Below are 23,807 nucleotides of genomic sequence, written 5' to 3' on the forward strand. Positions count from 1 at the left end.
ACCAAGCTTCTGCCGCCCTGGCGTCCTTTTCAACAACATCTTCGTCCCCGCTTTCCTCCTCTAAATAAAAAATGTATGATGGAGGAGACTCATCCACGACCTCCGACACTAAACTCTCCTCCTCTTGCATATTTCCTCTGTCCATAGCGTTCCTTGACAGTGTCCTTTCTAAGTCACCAATATAGCGCTACTTGGTCCCAATGGAATTTCCCATTGGGAATCTACTAGCACTAAGTTGCTAACTGGTTAGCAAGATGCTTCCAATAAAGCAGCCACAATCAAACTTGCTTGCGAACCTTCCGCCATAAGAACCCCGCCCCCTTGATAATCGGCCAATCACATTCACTTTATTCATTCGTGTAAAGTGGTGCACCACTCAGGAAAATTCAGAAATGCAACGGTTGGAACAGCTACTTCCCTACGACTTTAAAATCTGCGTTAGTTCAGGTAGATCTGACTGTCCTTGATTTGGAATTGGAAGACAATTCTGTTTTTCTAAATATAAAGACAGAAAGGTGATGAAGAAGGTGCTCTGGGTACTGGAGAACAAAAAAGTAACTTTTTAACCAACCTGAGAATATTTTGTGTTTTGGATAACAGACATAAATTCAGCTGGTGAAACACGGTGGTTACAGTATCATGCTGTGGGAATACTGTTCCTCAGTTAGAACAGAGAAGCAGGGAAGGCCTGGCAGAAAGGTGGGGGCAGTTAAATAAGAGGAGAAGTTTACCTTCTTGAAGGAGAACAACTGATCATTACGGAAAAGCTGCAGTAGAATGGTGTAGATCAGAGGTCACAACCCCTACTGGGCCGTGGGGGTACTGCAGCACATGAGTTTTTTGGTTTATTCCCTTTTTTCCAGCACATTTTTTCTTTACTTGGTTTTCATTTGTTATAAATCAGCAGTATCTAGTGATAAACTTTCACATTCATTCCCACTAATGATTGACATCAGGGTTTCATAGTTTAATATGTATAGCACTAAAAAGTGAATGTTTTTTTTTTTATGGCCAATAAACAAAATCAAATCAAATCAAATTTATTTGTATAGCCCTTTACTATAACCAAATGGTACCCAAAGTGCTTTACAACAAAGCCATAAAAACAATACATAACACATATAAAAACATACAAGATACAATTAAAAGTGCTGTAGTGGTGCAGTGCTGCAGGACATTAAAAGCCTTCCAGAGGTGCATAGAAAAGAGCACACAGAAAGATGACATCTAAGAGACAGTATTATAGTCAGAATTAAAATCTAAATTAAAAAAGTGGGTTTTAAGCTTTTTTTTAAAAAGGCTGAGGTCAGTACACAGAAAACATCCCTGTCTGTGTGGGAACCTCAGATTAAACCTTACAGCTGCTCCAGCCGTCCACCTCAGCAGTGCTGCTACTGCTTCTGGGTATTGATGATGGATTGTTCAGACTCTAATGGGGGTCATAGCTTTCATCACCCTACCAAACCTCGATTACAGCGGAATGAAAATGAATGGTCACCATTTCTCTCGTGCATCAGAGCAGAATCATTCATTAAAGCAACACCATAAACATTTAGAGGAACAACAAACCAAAGGGCTGCATGCTTTGAATAGATGAGGACATTTGTTTGAGATGTATTTCTGCTGTGTGCAGCTGAAGCAGCTGGGCCACAGCGTGGACAAGGTGGAGTTCATCGTGATGGGCGGCACCTTCATGGCTCTCCCTGAGGAGTACAGAGACTACTTCATCAGGAACCTCCATGACGCCCTGTCAGGGCACACCTCCAACAACGTGGCCGAGGCCGTCAGGTAGTCCACTGTCTGCCCTTTAAAGATTCTCTGGGCTTTTCTGTTTTAGACCATTGATATAACAAAAATATAGAAATGAAGACCACTTTATAGAGCTGCAACTAACCATTATTTTGCTAATCTATTAATCTGTCAATTATTTATTTTTGATTAATCAATGAACAATCTGGTAGCAAAAGGGTTACATAAAGAAGCATTTTCAGAGAATGAAACCAGGTGAAACTAAAACTTTTCCACTTGAGGAGTTTGGAATAGAGCATATTGACAGATGAAAAAGTTTTTTTTGTCTTAAATGCTATATATTTATATATTTGTTTTACAATTTTGTTATATTTACTGCTCTAATTGGGTCGCTTTGACAGCTAAACGCATGTTTTAGAGGCTCTATATTCCAGTCAAAGATTAATTGATTACTAAATTAGTTAGACGAGTATTTGCATAATCAATCAATGCAATTCATTGTATCAGCTCTACTACTTTTATTTTATTATATTCTGTGTCACAGAGCTTTGATTTAAATAAACCTGTTGACACTGAATAACCGTCACTTATACGATGTTCTACATATTTTCACAAATGCAACCTGTTAAAATGCTCGATGATAAACTGGATAATTATCTTGAGTTTCTGTTTACATATTTCCTAATTTTGGGCAATACGATATACAATTACCATGTTTACGTTACCAAAATAAAAGCCTCAGAAAGAAAGCCCATAATGTCAACAACAAAACCAACTTAGTAAAATTGTTTTGCCTTCTTTAGAAAAAATTACTTTTAAAGACAAAACACATAAAACCCAGAATGTCAATCAGTGACAAATGCTTTGATTGGAAATGTAATATCAGCGTTAATGAATAATATTATACTGCTTTATATATAATGCATGGTTAAATGTGAAAAGATTAAATAAGTAAATATAGCATGAAATAAATAGGTATTAATATGTTCTATAATACATAAGTGTACCATAAAATTTGAAATGTAAAATGAAAGAAGTATGTGAAGCACTAAATTGATAAATGAGCCATTTATTTATTTCATATATCATTTACCAAACCATTGAATTATGAAATTTAAAATTAAGTAATTTAATGTGCCATGAAATAATTAAATATACCTTTTAAATGATGACATTAGATAATTGTTTTTTTTTAATCAGTTCATTTACATTATTTATTGTAATTAGTTTAGATTAATTATTTATTTAAATGATTTAAACTGTCAAATGCTCCCATCAAAATCAGTGGGCGGGACTAGTGCCGTTACCATAGAAACCCTGACCTTGAACGTCTGCGCTTCAGTCAGAAACGCGTTACCACAACTTTCTGAGTTTCTTTTGGCACAATAATTCATTTAATAATTAATCCACATTGATTTATTTTATGACACATTTATTTGTTTAATTTTATCCCTCCTTAACGGCTGTAATATATTAAATTATTTTCCAGCTCTAATCTTATCTGGAATCCAGAAATATTAAGATAAAGAAGAAGAATGTATTAAGATGCTGATTAGTCTTCTTTCTCCCTTTAATTTAAATTAAGATTTTTTTTTTTTGTCTTTTTTTTTTTTTGTGTGTTGTTGAAAGTTTATTAAAATCGTCTGTATGTTACAATTTGGCCACTAGAGGGTGCTGTACTATTATTTATCATTTTCTCTCCCAGTCAAGGAACCTGGCTGGTTCTTCCAGGCATACCAATCTCTGGAGGAGTAGGATTGTTTCTGAGCTACCTCATCTCCATTTCCCTGTTTTCAACAGAGAGAAAAAATATAGGTTAAAATTTAATCTGGCTGCTAATCTTTACATTAGTGGATATTTCCATGTTCCCATCCAGAGGACAAAGCTTATAATGTCCAGACAGTGAAAAACAAGACAATAAAAGCTTTTCCTCAGACTCTACAGCACCTAGCATTTAGTATTTTATATTTTATAACAGAAGGAAAAGATTGAGGCAGTTCAGAGAAGCTGTAAGCAGAAAATATATAATGTAGGACAGATAGAGGTAATCAGCCACCAGACCCTGGAATCATTTCCTCTTTTCAGGTTAAACTAGGGTAGAGAAGTTTTTCCCTAATTCATAGAACCCGGTTTGCTCAACATGATTTGACATCTTTTATGTTTTGAGTTAATATTAACAAATTAATGGTTGGACAGACTCTCATGGTTCCCTTATGTACAAACCTTCATGTGTCCATATTTGCCTCTAAAAGCTACTAACAGCTACATTTTATAAAGATTAGAGTCGCATGAAAAAGTCCAACCTTCTGTCACTCATTTAATTTGGTAAAACTCATATATAGATTTGTTACGCATAGGAAGGTCTATAGTGTCATAGAAGGATGTCGTCCATTAACAGGGAGAACAGCAGCCATGATCCCATCGCTGCACTAATTCATGCAAAGGTTGAATATATATATATATATATATATATATATATATATATATATATATATATATTTTTTTTTTTTTTACCAATCCTATTGATTTTTTTCCTTTTCTAAAATGCTGGATTTTGGGTTTTCATTATTTTAATCCAGAAGCACGGATATAACATTAAATAAAGGCTTAAATATTTTGTAGAGGTCATCTGTATAACAGTAATTTAGCTCTCTGAAATAAATTGAAAAAAAATATTGAACTTTTTCATACTATCCAAAGATTTTGATGTCCAAGCGATCATGATATTAATGGAAAAACTACGAAAAAAGTGAGTACAAAATCAAAACAATCTACATTTGTGCTATTATTGCTTGAAATTTCCTCGATGATTCTGTTTCTCTGTGAGCTAAAGGACTTCAGCCTCTGCAAATGGAGCCACTTGGAGTCAAACCAACTGGTTGAATGAATGTTTAAAAACCTCAGCAATCCTTAAATGTGTCATATTACATAAACACGATGATGATTCTAGTGAAGCTGTGAGCTTATTGCTGCTTAACAATGTGATCATAATGTTTTCCATACATTTGCATGCGTTAATGATGTAAAAAAGATAAAAGAAAGGAACAATTCAGCCTCAGCGTTTATGCAGCTAAAGTAGTTTTCAAGCACAGAGTGGAGGGGTGATGCTTTGGGCTTGTTTTGAAGCTACCGCTGGCTTGCAGAGATCCAGTCCGTGTATTCTGCTGTCAAATGTAAGGCAAAGTTCACACGGTAAAATAATCATGTGGATTTCTGCCCCATTTTCTTCCTCTGAGAGGTTCTGATCATTGTGATGGTGAATAGATATTCCTGCTGTGTGTGTAGAGGGTTAGCATTGATCTGAGCGATCAGACCTCAAATCAGTGATATCCAATAGGGGTGTGAGAAGAAATCAGTTCTGTAAGCAATCGCAACATTTGTTCATAATACCAATAATCGCAATATATCATGAGACGATGCTGGTATTGATTCTAAATGTGGCCAAATAGATCTTACATGGAAAAATATTTTTATAGGCAAAAATCCAATTATTGGCCTGCTTTTATTAGTCTTAAGCCTTCAGCGACTGGTTGGCAAGGCACCGTCCGTGTTAAAGGTCTAGAGGAGGATTTTTGTGAATTTTTGAAAAGACCCGCCCTTTCCCTTTAAAAAAAAAAAAATATGCACATGCACAACTCTGTACCCGCTCCCGAGAGGGACCGCCTGTGAGCCCATTTCTCCTCATGCATGCTTTGTTTAAAAGTTGCTGTCTGCATCGCTCATACAAGCTGATTTTCCAAAAGATGATTTGCCATTTTACCACCATGTCAGACTCGCCACCGCTAGGTGAAAATGGGGACGAGCACGAAGGACGGCCTTAGGTAAACATATCACCAGAATGATTGACAATTAGGAGGATCACTTATTTTGATGATCTACCCAGAAAAAAAAACACCTCCATTATACCTTTAATGTATCGGAATAAATCGTATCATGATGCATATCGTATCGCCAGATTCATGTAAATTCACAATGCCAGTTGTGTCTGGACTATTATTATTATTTTTTTTTATTATACTCATCGTGTGTTTGGTAAAGCCGGACATACAATGTGCAATTTTTTTTCCCTTTTAAGGCAGATTTTCCAGTCAAGCGATCGGGCCAAGTTTCCATCGGGCCAAGTTTCAGCCTTGGCGTGCATCGTGTAGTATACAAACATGTTTGAAATTCAGTCGGCCGTCGTGAGGCGTTCGTGGGCAAATCCTGCTGTTGAAGCAAAGCTATGAGCAGATTTACCACAACTTCACGCACTGCACATCTCCAAACAAGGGAGTTCTTCTTCTGAGTCCGACGTGTGGTTTTTGGACCTGCAGTGTGAGCAGGTAGATCGCATCAGAGTGTCGGGCCGTATAGTGTGAGAACATTGTGAGCGATGAAACGGTTGACAATATCGCAGCATATGCCCGGCTTTACATAGGTTACGAAAAAATATGCAACAATTTTATAATCTTTCCTTTTGAACCCGGCATAAAGCTTGGTCTAAATTAGGTGGAAAAAGGCAATGACTAAAGTGTTGTCTTATTTTCTTTCTGCTTAGACATTTTCTTTTTTTATTCCTGATTGATTATAGATTGATAAACTGACTCCTGCCTCTTGTTTGATTTGCTGCACTGCAGTCCATCCTGAGCAGCCTGTAGGAGGACGTCTCCACAGCTCTCTCCCTTTAAAAGGGCCTCTTTGTTTATTTCCATCGATTCCTCTCTAGTTGAGTGGAAATCAGGCACAGTAAGTTTCAAGAGCTGTTTCGTTAAAGTGACTGACTGAAAAAAGGCGCATAACCATCTGATTTGTCAAAATGAGCTGATTAAAAGCCTAATAAGAGCAAAACGCCTTGCTTATTTGAGCAGACTTCTTTTACTTTTTGTCACCAGTGTGTGTCACAGAGTGTGTGAGCAAACCTCACAGGTGTGTGCCTTAATTTGTCCTTCTCTGCTGCCGTCATGCTTTGTTAAGACGCTCTGATTGCTGTAATTGTGTAGAGTGCTGCTCGGTTTGGATAAGCCTTTGCTTGGCTGAAAGGCGCTCCGGCTTCAGCGCGAGTGTGTGATAATTGCAGTGTTTACGTATCGAAGAAGCGCGCAGCCATGAGGCTCACGTCTCTGCCTCTCGCCGCGGGCCCCGCCGCTCTCGATCTGATGGAAGCAGTGAGATACCTCGAGATAATCGCCTGAGATAATAGACTTTTTATTGATTCATCTCCCACAATCTGATCATCCTCTGTGGAGCATAAACTCTTGTAATTAGAGTAAATCAGCCAGCGGATTGTAAAAGATGGACATTTATTGCCAGAAGATCCAAAATCGGGGGAAAGGGGGCCTGGCATGAGGGGAGCTAATGGTCATTGGAGCAGCTGGAGTGGAGAGAATGACATCTGGCTCGTGTGCCGAGATGACGCATTTCTTGGGTTGTTGTGATGATTTTGATCAGTTGGTGAGATGGCTTTGAAAGTGGTAGATGAGTCAGATTCAGGGAAGAGGAAGCTGATAAGAGATCTGCCTTGAAATTCATTTTAAAAACACAGCAAAACAAGTTTTACTGAACTATGTTACAGTAGTATCCATTCAGAATGTCTCCACTTTCCTAAATGGGTCCTTGGCTGGTCCCCTACAATGCCTTTTCAAACATCAATCTTTGTACTAAAATACTCTTTCTGTCATAATTAATGGACATTAAGATAAAAAAGAAGCGTTATCTCCTGTTCAGATGCTGTAATTCAGTGAAAGGGTGGAGTAAGAGTAAAAACATATGTATGCCTAGGAGAAGGCCAATGGCTGGAAGTTGGAGGGGATTTGGCTGGGAGCTGAAGGGGAGTGGGCTGCCATTCGCCTGCCGTCTGACTGGGAAGGGCAATTTTGAATGGCTGTTACTGTACTCTCCTAATTAAAACAGTTACCGTAAACATAAACCTCAAGTCCAAGCATTTTTCTGTCCTTCACTCTACTCACTTGATGAGGGAGTTAAAAGATAGTCATTACTGAACTTCACCAGCTTCTTTGACATCTTCCAGTCCTGCTTCCTTACTCGCCACAGTGCAGAAACTGGCCTTACACTGAAAAAAATAATGCCAACGCTTTTAGCATTAACTTAATCATATTTAGTTACTTTAACACAAGTGTTTTATGTCCTACTCTGCTAACATGAAACACATGGTTGAATTGTTTTTTTCAGTTTATCAAGGTATCCACTAACGTCTGTATCAATCCTGTTGATCACTTCCTTCTATGGGAGCGCTCGTAAAACTGGGTCGGCCTCCGCGATACGGCACTGGACCGGTTTAAACGCAACGTTAAAGACAGAAGTTCACTGTGGATCAGCGACCACCAAACAGTCATTTATGCCGTTCCCAAACGGCCCCTCCTCTGTATCTACACGCTCTCTCTAACTCTTATCTTGATCAATGACATCAGTTATTATAACTATGCAGACGACGCACAGCTGTACATTAACGTGTCACCAGTGGACCATGAATGCATGGATATGCTAAAGTTTTCTTCAGCTGAATAAAAACTAAACTGAAGTAACTTTTTGGGCCAAAGGAGAAGCAATCAAAAGTTAGCGCACAGCTTCAGTTAATACAGCTGGAAAAACGGCGTTCAGGCTGTAAATCTGGGTGCCGTGATGGACTCAGTCCTGAACCTTCAGAGGCTCATAAAGACGGTAATATCTGCAGGATGAAAGGACTAATGTCGGTAGGACCTAGATAAAGGAATTCCTGCTTCGTTCATCTTTAGTAGAATTGATAAATGCAGCTGTGTCTTCACAGGTCTGCTGAAACAGACAGCTGCAGCTGATCCAGAACGCTGCTGCCTGCATCCTCACTAGAAACAAGGAATTGGAAATCGTCAGCCCAGTTCCAATGTCCTTCTAATGGCTCCCTGTATCTTAGAGAACGGACTATAAAATACTGCTGTTAGTCTCTAAATGACTGAAAGGCTTAGCTCCAAAATGTGTTAGACGTGTCAGTTTATCACCTGTCCAGAGCCCTCAGGTCTTCTTGCTCCAGTCTACTCTGCTTATGCAGAACCAGAAATTAAAAAGCAGCGTTTTGTTCTTATACTCTACTAATATAGAATAACCTTGACATCATTGATCATGTAAATCAAGCAGCAGGATCACAGACCAACACGTTTTTACCATGAAAAAGTCAGATTTCTGGCTGATTACTCCTTTAAGTTTCCTTTATCATTCTCTATTATTCACAAATGTTCTGTTTATTTACTGCGCTTTGATTTGTCTTGCTACTGAATTGCTATATTAATAAACCATTGTTTCCCTGTACTGAGAACCACTTAGATAACTGTCAGAGAGCCAGCATGGCCGTGGTGTACAAGTCCTCTGCAGTGACGCACCTGCAGGGCTACAAATGCCATCACTTCATCAAACCCGTCTACAGGAGCTCCATCTAACAGCAACATATGGTGACATTTTGAGCTGTGACTGTATGTTGATACCATTCAGTCCATTTCAACCTGCTTCAAACCAGATATGATGCACAGAGGCAGGAAGTACACTTTTCAGGCTTGGATTTACAGTGTTTAGCATTTAAGAGACTAGAAACCTGAGGTCTGCCTAAGGGATGAATCTAAAGTTATCCTGAGGATTTTCAATAAAGAAAACTTCAGATCACTTATGTTGTATTTTTTAAATACACAAAAAACAACTATAAGCACCTGATGATATATTTGATACTTTAGGGATTCCATACTTTCATATTGTTGGTCTTTTCAAATCTGACTGTAACGCAGTCGTTATACTCCATTTGGCAACCAATGCCGCAAAGTTATTTTCTAACGCCTATTCAGCAGAATTTATCTATATAGCTCCAATTCACAACATGTCCTCTCAAGACACTTTACAGAGCCAATTCAACCAGTTCATACACTCAGATTGGTTCAAAGTTTTCTATCTAAGGAAAACCAGCTGATTGCATCGACTCATTGACTGGAGAGAAATCCTTCACATTAAGCATGCTTGTAGCGACAGTGGAGAGGAAATTTTAACAGTAAAAAAAACCTCCAGCAGAACCAGGCTCAGTGTGAGCGTCCATCTGCACAGGCTAACTGGGGTTCAAGGAGACAGAAGCAGAGATACAGAAGGAAATAATCTATGTAATGGGTTAGCTTCACCAGGATTCATAGACAGATATAGCTTTGTATCATCAGCATAGCAGTGGAAATTAATCCCATGTTGTCTAATAATTCTACTGATTGGGAGCATATACATAGTAAAGAGAATTGGTCCAGGTGCTGATCCGTGTGGTACTCCACAGGTAACCCTGGAAATAAAGAGGATTTATCATTAATGTGAACAAAATAAAATCTCTCAGATGAATAAGATTAAACCAGCCTAGTGCAGTCTAAACCCGGTTCAGATTCTATGACTACCTCTGATGCTGCTCACTTTACGGAGTTAAAACATTCATATTTCGAGAGTTGCTAATGATCTTATTTTTTAAACAATTAATATTATTAGTAACAAATCCCATAAAGTCATTTATTAGGGTCTGCTGTATGGAAAAGTGCTTATGGGACTTCAATAAGTCATGTATTTCAGCAGAAAGTAGCTTTGAGTACAAAATGGGTTTAACTTTGTGACTTGGAGTCAAATGCATTTCAATTACAAATGTGCAAAACAAGAAAGAAAGGCTAACATTCTGGTCATTTCGCTATTGCGGTGTTTGCAAAGGGATCTGTTGTGCAAAATTCACTCTTCGCATGTTTTTTCACTTGCTTCTGGTTCTAAACTGCCTCTATAAAAAGTTGAAGTTGAAGTTTTGTTGTTGGGGAAAAAAGTAAATGTTTTGTTGGTGTCTGGAAAACATGCAATTCCAAAAAAACTTCTGATTTTTACTTTATAGTCTGGGCATTACAACTCTGAGAGCCTAGCCAAGCTAAGCCAAGCCCAGCTAAGTAAAACTGGGCTAACACCAGTGTTGTATAAAGTACTGAAATCTCGGAGTCAAGTAAAAGTATAAGTACCTCTCCAAAATATGACTTTGGTAAAAGTCCAAGTCACTGACTGAAATGTTACTTGAGTAAAAGTCTTAAAGTATCTGAAATGGCTTGTACTAAAGTATAAGAATTACTGTAAAAATAGATGTACTCAAGTAATGTAGTGAAAAGTATAAGTAAAAAGTAAGTAGAGTTTGAATGACATTTTTTTTACATTTTGGTAAAATTCACTTTGGTTAAACTCACTTAAATTAATATAAACAACCAAGTGTAGGATAAATTTAGAGTGGCTTTGCGAAACAGGCGTATTCTATTGGTGTTGATGAACAAGACCCGACTTTGTAGTCAGTAGGCGGAGTCAAAACACTTGAGTTTCTCTCGCGCTCTCGCTTGTTTTTTTTTTTTTTTTTTTTTTTTTTTTTTTTTTTTTTTTTTTTGCTTGTTTTTTTTTTTTTTTTTTTTTTTTTTTTTTTTTTTTTTTTTTTTTTTTTTTTTTTTTTTTTTTTTTTTAACTTAGTTACTAAACCAGACGTTGAAAATGTAGCGGAGTAAAAGTATGCAAGTAAGTTCGTAAATGTAGCGAAGTAAAAGTGAAAGTTCTCAAAAAAATGTATACTCTTGGAAAGTATAAAGTACTCCCAAATATACTTAAGTGCAGTAGTGAAGTATTTTTACTTTGTTACTATACAACACTGGCTAACACTGTAACAAACTCTAAAGACACCCTTCACCTGTTCATGCTCGGTAGCCTGCATGACCCTGACAGTTGAAATGGTATGATTTTAGCCTTTGTTCATATTTAACTGAATAAGGCACCAAATAATGAATTGACTGAATGGACCCCCCCTCTCTCCCCCAAAATGTCTTATTTAACTTTTTAGAAGTTGTGTCTTTCATATCTAGCATTAATGTGTCTTTAATGTGAGGTTAGTGTTAACTATCTGGGTAATGAGCCGTTTTAATTTACAGCATGCAAATCGTCGTTGCTAAATGATGCCTCCCATATGTTTTGTTCTCTTCCAACCTTCTGATATACATTCTCATTGGGTCAAATTAAAAAGCCATTAGCATGTCGCAGGAAGAAAGCAATCCACAGACACAATGGTGGAGAAGTGAAACTGGCCCAAGTGACGCCAACAATCTCTGCCTCTGTGCTGCTGCAGGTACTCGGAGCGCAGCAACACCAAGTGCGTGGGAATCACCATAGAGACGCGGCCAGACTACTGCCTGAAGCGCCACCTCAGCGACATGCTGAGCTACGGCTGCACCCGGCTGGAGATAGGAGTGCAGAGTGTTTATGAGGATGTGGCTAGAGACACCAACAGGTTAGCAGTCGGTCGGAACCATAGCAGTTTTTACTGCGATGAAATAATCCAGGCAGGTTTTCTCTGTGTTTCTCCTTTCTGCAGAGGCCACACAGTGCGAGCTGTGTGTGAGTCTTTCCAACTGGCAAAGGACGCCGGCTTTAAAGTTGTTGCTCACATGATGCCGGACCTTCCCAACGTTGGCATGGAGAGAGACGTGGAGCAGTTCATCGTAAGCACATGTTCATACTGTTAAGCTATGCGCCCATTTTGTACTTAACATTTGTTGCTTTTCTTTGTAAAATAGCTTAAGCTCCGTGAAATTGGATAGATAGCAGAAGTATTTCCCCAGATTTTAAGTAGAATATTGTTTAGTGCTTTGACTAGGCCATTCCCTGTCAATCTAGTCTTATTGGGCCTATAAAAATCAATCCAGGTTTGTTTTATATTTAGCTCCACCCATAAGAACTTGCTACTATTTCCACTTTCCAGAAACGCATCCCATAGTGTTGTTTTATTGCAATACATTGAAGTTTTCAAAACAATTACTCGCCATCTGTTAAGTATTTTCACAGCAGTGGGATATGGTTTTGATATTAGGGAAATAGATGAAAGCTCTGCATACATATAGAATAAATTCACAACAGCCTGTCTTCAAAATAAAATAATTTATTTACAGAAACACTTAAGCTCAGATTGAAACATATTTTAGTCTATCATTGAACAAGAAGAGGGAAGTTTTACTTAAACTGATGTTGAAAATCATCACGCCAGCTGGGACACCATAGTTCAGTGTGAAAGCTTATCCTTGAGGTTCCTAAAGGAGTGAGGGCAAATTAGCTTCAAAGCTAATTTGGAGCATCAATTGTTAGTCCGTTTTTCAACAAATTCCCAATGCAAATCGCAGCTTTAAAAAAAAAGATTTATGATAATTAAATTATTATTATTATTATTATTAATTAGGCCCATTAATGGTCAGATGAAGACGTAGATCTGAATGGCTCAGCTTGATATCGTCCCCTCCTGGTTAGCGACTTAGCTAAAACCGGGAAAAATGTAGAAATTAAACAGTTTTAGGTTATTAAAACGTTTTTAGGATACCCTAAAAACCTCTTTTATTACTATTAACATTTATATGAATGCTAGTAGGGTATCAGAACAATTGTTGAGTGAAAAAACTAGCTATGTTTAAACAATGACTAACAGTTGGGGATATTGGGATTAGCTGCTAATGAGGCCCTTTTAGCTCATTTTAAAGAATGATTGGCTCATTTTTAGCAGTTCAATAAGAGTGGCTCAGAAAACACATAAAAAATTAAACTACCAATCATGTTTTAGAACATATTGAAATAAAGATTGTTATAACTTTAAAAGTTCAAACCAAAGCTCCTTAGCACCTGGCTCAAAGACCATTAGTAGTAGCTTATATTAGTATGTCGCTAACAGACTTATTAAAACTGCCTAAAACAAGCAGTTAAGCTTACATTTTCAGTCAAACCCTGGATCCATTAGGAGCTCTGACCTACTATACTTAATGCCAGGTTTTTCCAGCACTGATTTAATATGTTCTTAAGTGCTGCGAATGGTTTATCTGTATCTAACTAAATGACTTAGAATCAGTATGATCATGGACATCATGCTCAGGGAGCCCATTTATCCCTTCTCAGGTTAAAAAGAACTAAAATTTGTTTAACTGCAGCTGCATAATTTCAAACTAAGATAAATTAGAAAAGCTAACCATTTAAAAAAAAAAAAATTTCTGACATCACCAGTCCAGATATTGTTCGTTTGGTTGGAACCCTTAATCCAACAGCACTGGAAAATAAGTTAGAAAAATAATTTTGTGTTATCAATCATCTCTTAATATTCAATGTTTTGTCTCTATTAAGGTATAAGGTGTTGTTCATGAACGCGTCCAATGAATGGAGTTCAATGAATACGTTCATATTTTTGGTGAACGGTGAACTGAATGGATCAGTTTTGAAGCAATGAACGTGAACCAGAGCGACGTTGACTCTGAGAATAATGAGCAACTCACACAGCTCATGTTGGCGTTCAATTAATAACGACACTCTTCTTTAGATAATGTCAGGTTTTACGGCACTTATTATGGCAAACAGCATGACAGACCAGCATGTCTCCTGCTAGTACTAGTCTGGGCGATTAAGACTCATCTACTGGTATTTCTGATGCCAGTTTTGCAGAGCACTTCCATACTGTGATGAACTAACAAAGGAAGACTCGGGCAGAAATAAAAACTAAAAAATATGTGTTGGCCAAGTCCACTCAAAAATTAAAGCGACACATCGAGGTCACTCTAAAGGTTAGAGGTCGGAGGTTAGGTTATCCTTCATTCAATTTCAATTCAATTCAGGTTATTTATATAGCGCCAATTCATGACACGTCATCTCAAGGCACTTTACAGTTCACCAGATTATACATGCATACAGTCAATTGATTCAAAGTTTTCTACCTAAGGGAAATCAGTTGATTGTATCGATTCATTGACTCGGGGTAATCTCTTACACTAAGCGAGCTTGTAGCGACAGTGCAGAGGAAAAACTCCCTTTTAACAGGAAGAAACCTCCAGCAGAACCAGGCTCAGTGTGAGCGGCCATCTGCTGAGGCTGACTGGGGTTCAAGGAGACAGAAGCAGAGATGCAAAAGCCATGAGGACTGACTATTGGTGTAAGATTCAGGTCTGGGGGCTGAGATTCAGTGCCTTATGGAGCAACTCTGTGTTTGGATCTGTGTCCTGTAGAAAGGATTTATTCCAGTCTGCTGGGTTCTAAAATCTCCTGGTCCAAAGATTGTTGATGCAGTGTTCTCTAACATGGTTCTAATGGTTTTGGGACGAGAAACAGGCCCAGAGCATCATAGATCCTCCTCCGTACTTTACAGTTGGCATGAAGTTGCAGATAATCGCCACATGCCTCGTTCATGTTTCAGGTCCCCATTCAGCCAAGGCGTCACAGGCTAAAATAATAATAGTAATAATAATAACTTTATTTATAAGGTGCTTTGAAACAAAGCTGGGTAGAGTCTCTTCCAGACAAGTAGAAGAAACGGGAAGTCGTGGTAATGGATCATATTTTGGTTAACTGGGATAGTTCCATTGAAAAGTCAACTCACTATATCCACCAGGCTACATAAGGAGAAATCATTGTAAAATACACACAGTGACATAAATTAAGAATTTATATAATTTATAACGTGTATGTAATACAAACCATGATGAATTAATATATGGCTGAATTTACTAATAGCCTTTAGATGGTATGAAAGCGTTTTCTTTTATACTCAGATTAGAACAGCTGGTTTTCTTTTTCTTTGATTTCCTGCTATTCTCCCTCCCGAACCACCCTGGTTTATAGATATTGAACCCAACCTTAAAGAACAAAACTTTCCAGTAAATTTGACCTTCCAAGTTTTTCCTGGAAGAAACGTTTTCTTCCGGCTGGGAAAAATCCTGGGGGAAAAGCGACCATCCGGAAGAAAGTTCCAAACCTGAAACAAAGGGCTGAACAGCAGATAGTACAATTTATTTTTTATATATCAGCAACAAAGTAATCTGAACAAAAAGCTGCTCAAAACTGAATGTATGTATGACTGATGGATATCATACATGATCCTAGGCTGATAATGGGTCGTTTTCCAGTAAACTGCTCAGGAATGAGGAAGGTCTGGGTGTTAAATTAGGAGTGTCGCATCATTTGTTTACATTCATATGTGTAAAGTTTGCTGTCATTCATTAGAGCATACGGCGACGAAGATAAGAACTTGTTGGAGTTACTTGGTGTGTGATCTAGTTTCCACCCTTGATCAGCCAAGTTTAAGCGGGCTAAACCGATGCTACCTTTGAAACTAGCAGGAAAATAACCCTGTGGGCTAAAAATAGCAGGAAAGCTGCACATCAAGTAGATCATTAGGTTTATTGTTTGTGACATCCATAATCATACATTCTTCCTTTAGTCGGCTTCAGAGTGCGTCAACAGCCCCTACCTCACAGCGGTGCAGCAACAAGTGAATCCTACATGTGGCGTCTTAAAATAGGCGAGCGGAAAAGCTCTGAGCGTGGCGCCGCGGCCCGAGCTGTGATGCCACTCGATGGAGCATCCTGTCAGATGTCTCTCAACAGCAGGCTGGCTCTCTGCGCTGATTAGAAACAGCGCTGACGGGAATGTGCCGAGTCAGGCAGGGTTCCCTCCCAGAAAGCCTGACTGTAGGATGTAAATGAAAGCTGCAGGAGCCCCCGCCTCATTCGGGGGATTTTTACACAACTATGAATAAAGTCTAGTAATTAAAAGTAGAAAGAGGGGGGGGTTCTTTGCTTTTGTAATCGGTGCAGGTGACATTTCCAATTAAAAATGTCAGTCATTTTAATTTTGAAAGGGTTTCATGTCAATTAAACGATTTTTATTCCAACAGTTATGCCTCCAACTGGTAGAAATCTCAGAATGTATGTCAAGAAAGAGTTTTTAATGAGTGATTAGGCAATATATTAGGAAACATTGACCCAACAGCACAGAGGATACCAACCTGACAGACTTTAGCAATGTGTTTGGACCACTGTGTTTAATTGCACCATTTAATTTTGTGACTTTATTATGCATCTAATGTCAAAAAAATTAAATAGTATTTTTTTTCTGAGATCTTAAACTGATTGCTGTTAAATACAATAAAAATAGATTTAAAAAAACCTGCTATAAGTGAAGCCGTCTGAGAAACCTGAACTGTCCTTGGTGCTGTTTTAAAGCCAGGAACACATGGGATAAAGACAGGATCCAAATCAATGTTTGCTGCTAAACAAATAGCTCAGATAGTTATTTCTAAGGCAACAACAAGGATTTATTGAAAAATAGTTAATCTGACTACCTCTGCTATTTCTAAGCGACTTTACCAGAACATCTGTAATACTTTAACAAGAATCACCTGCTGTATTGTTGTCTCAGAAACCCTGAATGCTTGATAACTACTGCAGGATAAACATGGACTGGAATGATTGTTGAAATAATCATCAAGGTATTTTGTCATCAAATCGTTCAGTGGAGCATGTAGACTCTAAAACATGCCATTTGTTGAAAGAATAACAACCTCAGAGCAGGAATTTAACCACAACTTTACACAAAATATAAACATTTCTCATTAAAGATGGAAAATCATCTCTGTCTGTAAATGTCTTTTAACCAGAAGTTAACCAGTTTAAGCTTCTCCTGGTTCCAACATCTGCTGCCTTACTAATTAATCTGTTAACCAAAGAATTCATCAAGTTATAAACTAGCAAAATTATCTTTTATTTTCCAAGATAATACATTGTAATGTCAGTATTGCATTGAGTTTCCATTTTTGTGTTTAAATGTGTGATGAAGCTTTTCTAGGTTTGAATCTTTTTTTTCTACCTCGAAATGTTTGATTTATTTGTTAGATTGATTAATCAAAAGGAATAATCAGTATATGAATCCATTAGTAAAAGAATTACCAGCTACAGTCCAAACGGTTTCTTTTGGCATTGAAGTTGCGTACGATAGCACTAAATGACTTCTGTATACCCAGCCTGTATACAAAAGGAAATTTAGTTTTGTACAGCTTTTATGATATTTTCATGTCTTAAAGTGAAGCAGTGATCAAATGTAAACAGTGTGGAAGAAAAAACATGGTGCAAAAAAAAAAAAGCATTGATAATGGAAGTTCAGAGCATTGATACATATGGTGCAAATATTCAGTGTTTTGGTTTGGTGTTATGAGTTCAATGCTTTAGAGTTTTTTCAGCAGTTCAGCTGTCTGATGGTGGTGGGGAAGAAGCTAAAAACAGATAATATATCGTCCAGCTCTAATGTTCGTTATCTTGTTACTGCAGCAGCTCTGATTCAGATTCCGTTTTTGCCATTTTCAGTGGAATAAAGCATAAATTGGAAAAAAGAAGCTGGAATGCACAATTTGACATGTATTTATTTGGTAGGAAGTTATCAAAACAGGCAGTTTTCTTATTCCTAAGTTTCCATGAGGTGATGCTATGGAGAATGCGCCACATTCTAAGCTCTGGACACTCAAATGATTTAATTTCCCCAGTTCCCCTCACTATCCTCTGCAGGGCTTTACTTTCTGCCTTATTGCAGCTCGAGCACCACAATCCCAGAGGTGTCCATGAGCTAATGGAGGTCTTTAAATGTCTGAAGCACACAGACCGTGTGACACCTCTACCACACACCTGATACAGATGCAGCTTTGACTCAAATCTCCATGGTAACATCACTCTATCTAGTTACACTTCCTGTTTTATTTATTTCAAAGAGCTTTGCAACTTCTTTCCTATGGGGTTAGTTGGACCTTTAATAGAAAAGAGCAAGACGTCTGTGTAAAGGAACTGAAGCTGAGCAGGCTTCATATTTCAGTGTGAGAGTGACAAAGATTTAAAAAATGTGATAAAATTTGAGGCTCCATGAAATCCCCCTCATTCCCTCAGAGTTTTATTTATTAAACGCCAGCGTTTACGACAAGATGGGAGGTGGCAAAGACGGAGAGATGTGTTACAAACCATTTTCTTTTAGCTGGCAGCCATCATCAGACTCCATCAAAAAGCTCTGACATGTAGGAAGCAGTGAAGGAGGATTCAGGACGTTCAGGAGTCTGCGGCGTTCTCCAGAGCGGCGTCATCCCACTGAAAGAGTTCTGGATGACCTCGTGGTCAAGAATAGCAAAGAATCTCTTCCTGTAGTAGAAAAACTACAGCTTTCGGCAGACAGAAGGAATACTGTTCAGAGGAAACAAGTGATTCCACCACGAATCATTGTCATCATAGTTTTAAATCTGCGAGGAAGTGAGCGTCCTCACAGTTCTTCTCTGAAAAACCACCATGAACAAGAAAAACATGAGCAAACCTCCTCTAAAGCAGCTCTGTGTAACAATCCAGAAAACACTGAGCCTATTAACATAAAGTAAAAAGCTTTTGTCAATAGAAAAATCTCAACATTTCACCACTTTGACCAGAGTTTTTATCAGCAGCCTGAATGCTCAGTAGCCAAACAGAAAGAAATTAGATGGTTAGAATTCACACGCATCGTCCTCATAAAGCCGCCTCCTTCACACCTAAAGAATGAAGTCCTCTGAAAGTGTCTGCCTCCTCACATATTACTCCGATTACCTGTATGTTTGTTTACTGAAGCTCTAGTGTTGCTGAACGTGTCTCATATTAATATGAAGGCCAGCTGCAGGTCGACTCAGTGCGGGAAGCAGATTAAATGTTTTTGAACCTCTTCCTCCCCTCAAGCGTTTCCTCTGTCACTTCTAGACATATTTTCCTCCTCTGACTCTGCTTCCTGTCTCTTTGTTTACAGGTTTTTCTCTTTCCTTTTCCATCTCCCTCACTCTGGCCTTATCTCTTCTTCCTCCAGTCGTAAGTTTCCCTTCCCTCCCGTTCCATCAATCTCCCCGCTCTCGTCCCTTTGTCCTCTTCCAGTCACATCCCCTCCCTCTTTGCAGCTCTCCCCCTCTCTTTCTTATCACTCTGACACTTAGATTATACAAGTTCTGTGTGACTTCCCTTTGCTCCTCTTCACCATATCTAATCTTTCATGGCACGCTGCCTGCCACCAGGAGACGGGGGGGAATTTCAGTTTCGTCACAAACCTTCACTCCGAGAGCCAAAAAGCGAAGCGGCTTGGGATTTTGAAGCCGTGCCGTAAAATTTAGCTCCCACCATTAATAGAAGGGGCGTCCAGGAGCAGTCGACAGGTTGTCAGGGGAACCAAATTAGCCTGTGCTGTAAGATATCCAGGTTCTCACCATCGATGTCAAACGATAGGGGGGTAATTCAGAGGAAAGGTGAAATATCAGGTTAACATGAATCCAAACTTTTTAATGATTTTTAAGTACTTTCTTTAGTTATGCCATACATTTCATAAAACTCAATTTAAAGAGTAAGAAACAGCAGATTTCATAAGTTTTTAGCTTGATTTCTCTGCTCCTTAATGTGACAGCTTTGGATACCTTCTTCCTTACCCGCCAGACGTCGTCAGGTGTTGGAGATTGTAGAAAGAGTGACTGAAACCTTAAAGAGGCTAACAGCTAGTCAGACAGAACATTTTATTTTTTTTTTAAGATAATTTCAGCAGTTTAAAACAACCGCTGTAAATGGTTCAGTCCATCGCTCTTACACTTATCTGCAGCTTTATCACTTGGGGCAACAGGTCCAGGGGGTCAAGGCTCTCCAGTTTGTTCAGGGTCTTCTCTGGGTTTTCTCCCAGTGGGATGCACACACAGACCCTCCAAATAAAGCCGTCCACCTAAACAGTCCTTTCGATGCGGGGAAGCAGTGGCTCCATTTACCCCCGTCTCTGAGACTGAAGGCTCAGTTCTGATTGACGTCACACTTGGACACAACATCCAGAAAACACGTAGAAGTAGAAGCCATAGCTGTTTTTGACATTTTTAAAGTCTCTTTATGTCATCCATCAATGTTTTTCATGATCAGCAGACGGGCCAGGCACTCATTTTATATAATATTGGGTTTGAGGACACGCGTCAAGCGTAAACTAAGCTGTAGTCACCAGCCACCATCGGCTGGTATCCTGGATCTTGTTGGCATGAAACAAAACTTGGCCGGCTATACAGCTCTCGTTCCCATCGTCCCATCATGAGTGAATGAAATGCCAAGGTACTTAAAGCAATTCTGTCTGAATTTTAGCCACCAGGGGGCGCTTTGAATATAAGTTCAATTCAATTCAGTTTATTTCTATAGCTTCACAACACGTGTCATCTCAAGGCACTTTACAGTTCAGCAGATCATCCAGTCAGATTGATTCAAAGTTTCTATCTAAGGAAAACCAGTTGATTGCATCGACTCATTCTCTCGAAGGCAATCCCTCACACTAAGCATGCTTGTAGCGACAGTGGGGAGGAAAAACTACCTTATAACAGGAAGAAACCTCCAGCAGAACCAGACTCAATGTGAGCGGCCATCTGCCGAGGCCACTTCGGTTCAAGGAGACAGAAGCAGAGAGGTTTAGCGCCCCTGAAGGCCACTGGCAGCACTGCACTGTTAGTAATCAGTCTCCCTCAGTGTTTTCTGATCTGATACAAAAACACTTTCGACCAGCAGATGGAGCAGACGACGACCACCCTTCTAGATCAGATTCTACATCTGATCACCTAAGGCTCATATCTGTTTGGTAGGCTTAAGCAGCTTACATAGCTCTGCTGTTTAAGAGAATCAGACTGCTCTGAAGCGGCGTTCTGAGTCACATGACTCAGTCAGCGACTCATCTGAGCCTCTTCAGTAACTTTGGCCGCTTTTAGGCTGAATTTAGCCTGAATTATTCTCAAATTTTACTGATATTTGGTCTACAGTCACCGGAGTTACTTTAAAACTCCTCCAGTTTGAGACCAATTTACTTTAAGGAGCAAAACCGAAGTTTCACAGATTTTCTAAAAGTTTGCCCCCTCTGGTGGCAAGTTGAAATGACACCATGTTGTTGTTTGCGTGGATGGAAGAGGAGGAAAACACCCCAGTCTGCTGCTGCTGCAGCTGTGTTGGTCTTTTCTTCAAAGGCATAATTTCATTTGTGTTAGCTAGGTTATTAATATTTAAGTTATTTTGATCTTTTTTAAGTATAAAATAGGACCAAATCCTTTCTTTTGTCGAAAGCTACCCTGATATTTATTCTCATCTTATTCCACTGCCAATCAGACTCCAATTTGTCTCTTTTTGTTTTGATTTTCTGGAGTCATTGATGGGGTTTGATGTGGCTGCTCTTTAAAAGTTGTCGGCCATGTTCTTTCTATGGTGACAGATTTCAAAAAGAAGCAAAGATTAACGCGAGCATAGAGCAGGTAACACCCAGAGAATCAGTTTGTCATTAACGGCATGTATGGAAAAGTAAAAAATATATTAGACTTTTAAACTTGCATAATGCCCCTTTAACAACAGTTTCTTTGATAGCCGCTCACATACTTGACATCCATCTGGTCCATGTTAGGAAATAAGTGCAATTTATTTAAACTTTTTCACTATTATTTTAATGATTTAAAAGTCTGACTCTCTTTAAATTTCAGAATATTAGATCACCTTCTTGTTTTCTCTCGGCGTCTCAAGATGTCCTTCCCTTTAAACCAGCCAGCCATAACCAATTGCATCAAAATCCACTTAAAATGCTTCAAACAGCAGGGAGAGAGATTTGTCAATATTGAGTAAGATCTGGGCCGTTAATTTTAGTCAGACGTCCCCCTCCCCACCAGGCTGCAGCTTGGTATCAAAAGGATTAAGCAGAAACAAAATGCTTTCCATTATTCCAGGTCGTACATCAAGTCGCTGTTTGTCAGCAGTGTCTAATTTGATTTTAATGCGAAATAAATGCTGCCTACATGATGCAAACGGCAGCCGACGTTACAGTGGGATCTAAAGAAGTCGTCCAATTTTTGCATGAAACCGATTCACTCAGACAGGCTTAGGTTTGTGTGTGGGATTGACGCGGATGATCCCTGACCAGTTTAAGACCTGCTGAGGGGACAGCAGAACGCCGCATCCTCTCTGTCTCCTGATAATGGCTTTCGATTTCCACCTCCTGCCAACCTTAGGCCCTGTCCTCTTATCTCGTGTCCCAAGGTAGGCCTCCGTAACGCGGCTCCTCTCTGCCGGCAGACAGGAGCTGTGAGGCACAATTGAAACCGGTAGCAGGTGCAGAATCAGTAGAATAGTCCCTAGACGGGTTGTTATTGGTCTGATTAGCGCCCCCCTCCCTCCCTGTGGGTTCACTTCAGGCCCATGAGGAACACGTCTTCATGTGATTAGGAGCGCTGACAGCAGAAAGATAAGAAACTGATAACCAGGCTTATTTTTGGTAGCTTGCTTCGATTCCACAGCGCTGATCTTCACGGTCGTGATTGTGATAGCGGGTGCCGAGGGGAGGAGGAATCACACGGATTCCCCCTAACTTGGAAAAGCCTAAACCCAAAGATCTGCTTTTTTTTTATTAGCCGAGTTATCGGCTGCTTTTAACCGTCCCGCCCTGATTGGTTCCATTAGAAATGAGATCAGATAATCTTGCAGTTTTTGGCTGTTTTCCACCGTTTGAAGCAAACTAGTTCATCGTTCACGGCTCATTATGCAAATGATGTCAGATGTGCTGATACGTCTCCTCCATTCTGTTTTGTTGCAGGAGTTCTTTGAGAATCCGGCGTTCCGGCCCGACGGTCTGAAGCTCTACCCGACGCTGGTGATCCGGGGCACGGGTCTGTATGAGCTGTGGAAGACGGGCCGCTACAAGAGCTACACGCCAAGCGCCCTGGTGGACCTGGTGGCCCGCATCCTGGCCCTGGTGCCGCCCTGGACACGAGTGTACCGGGTTCAGAGGTGAAAGGCTGCAGCATCTAAACTCTCAGTGAAGGACTCTGAGGAATGGGAATGTTGACCAGCAGCCAGTGAATCTAAAAACATAGAATACTGAGATATAATTTTGCAGTTTATTTTCGAAAGCGATTAATCCTCATAATATTTCCTTGGAAGTTTGATTATTGTAGCTTACAGATAAAGAAAAACAAAATTCAGTAGAATAATTATTAGAAACTCGGTGTCCCCTTGATCAGCCTTTAAGGTCTCAACAGGGGAAGCTGCTGACTGCACAGACGGAGGGTAAGCCATGCTGGAGGAGCTGCCTGCTCTGTTTTCAGGCATATTACCAGAAAATTAAGTGGAAGGAAGAAGTGTGGTAGAAGAAAGTGCACCAACATCAGGGAGGGAGAAACGCAGCCTTCAGAGGATTATAAAGTAAAATTCATTGAAGTATTTGGAGGACAAAAGTTTCCCCAG

General features: G+C 39.3%; 1 protein-coding gene across 1 annotated transcript in view; it reads left to right on the plus strand.

Moving 5' to 3' along the window:
* Positions 1-23,807, plus strand: part of elp3 (elongator acetyltransferase complex subunit 3) — a 35,630-nt gene that overhangs the window by 6,630 nt on the left and 5,193 nt on the right. The window contains exons 4-7 of the mRNA XM_015399080.1: positions 1,634-1,788; positions 11,864-12,025; positions 12,110-12,236; positions 23,158-23,351. Of these exons, the coding sequence (XP_015254566.1) occupies positions 1,634-1,788; positions 11,864-12,025; positions 12,110-12,236; positions 23,158-23,351 (638 nt within the window). The remainder of the gene's footprint in view (positions 1-1,633; positions 1,789-11,863; positions 12,026-12,109; positions 12,237-23,157; positions 23,352-23,807) is intronic.

This window comes from Cyprinodon variegatus, unplaced genomic scaffold (genome assembly GCF_000732505.1).
Source record: "Cyprinodon variegatus isolate N-32 unplaced genomic scaffold, C_variegatus-1.0 Scaffold987, whole genome shotgun sequence".
NCBI lineage: Eukaryota > Metazoa > Chordata > Actinopteri > Cyprinodontiformes > Cyprinodontidae > Cyprinodon > Cyprinodon variegatus.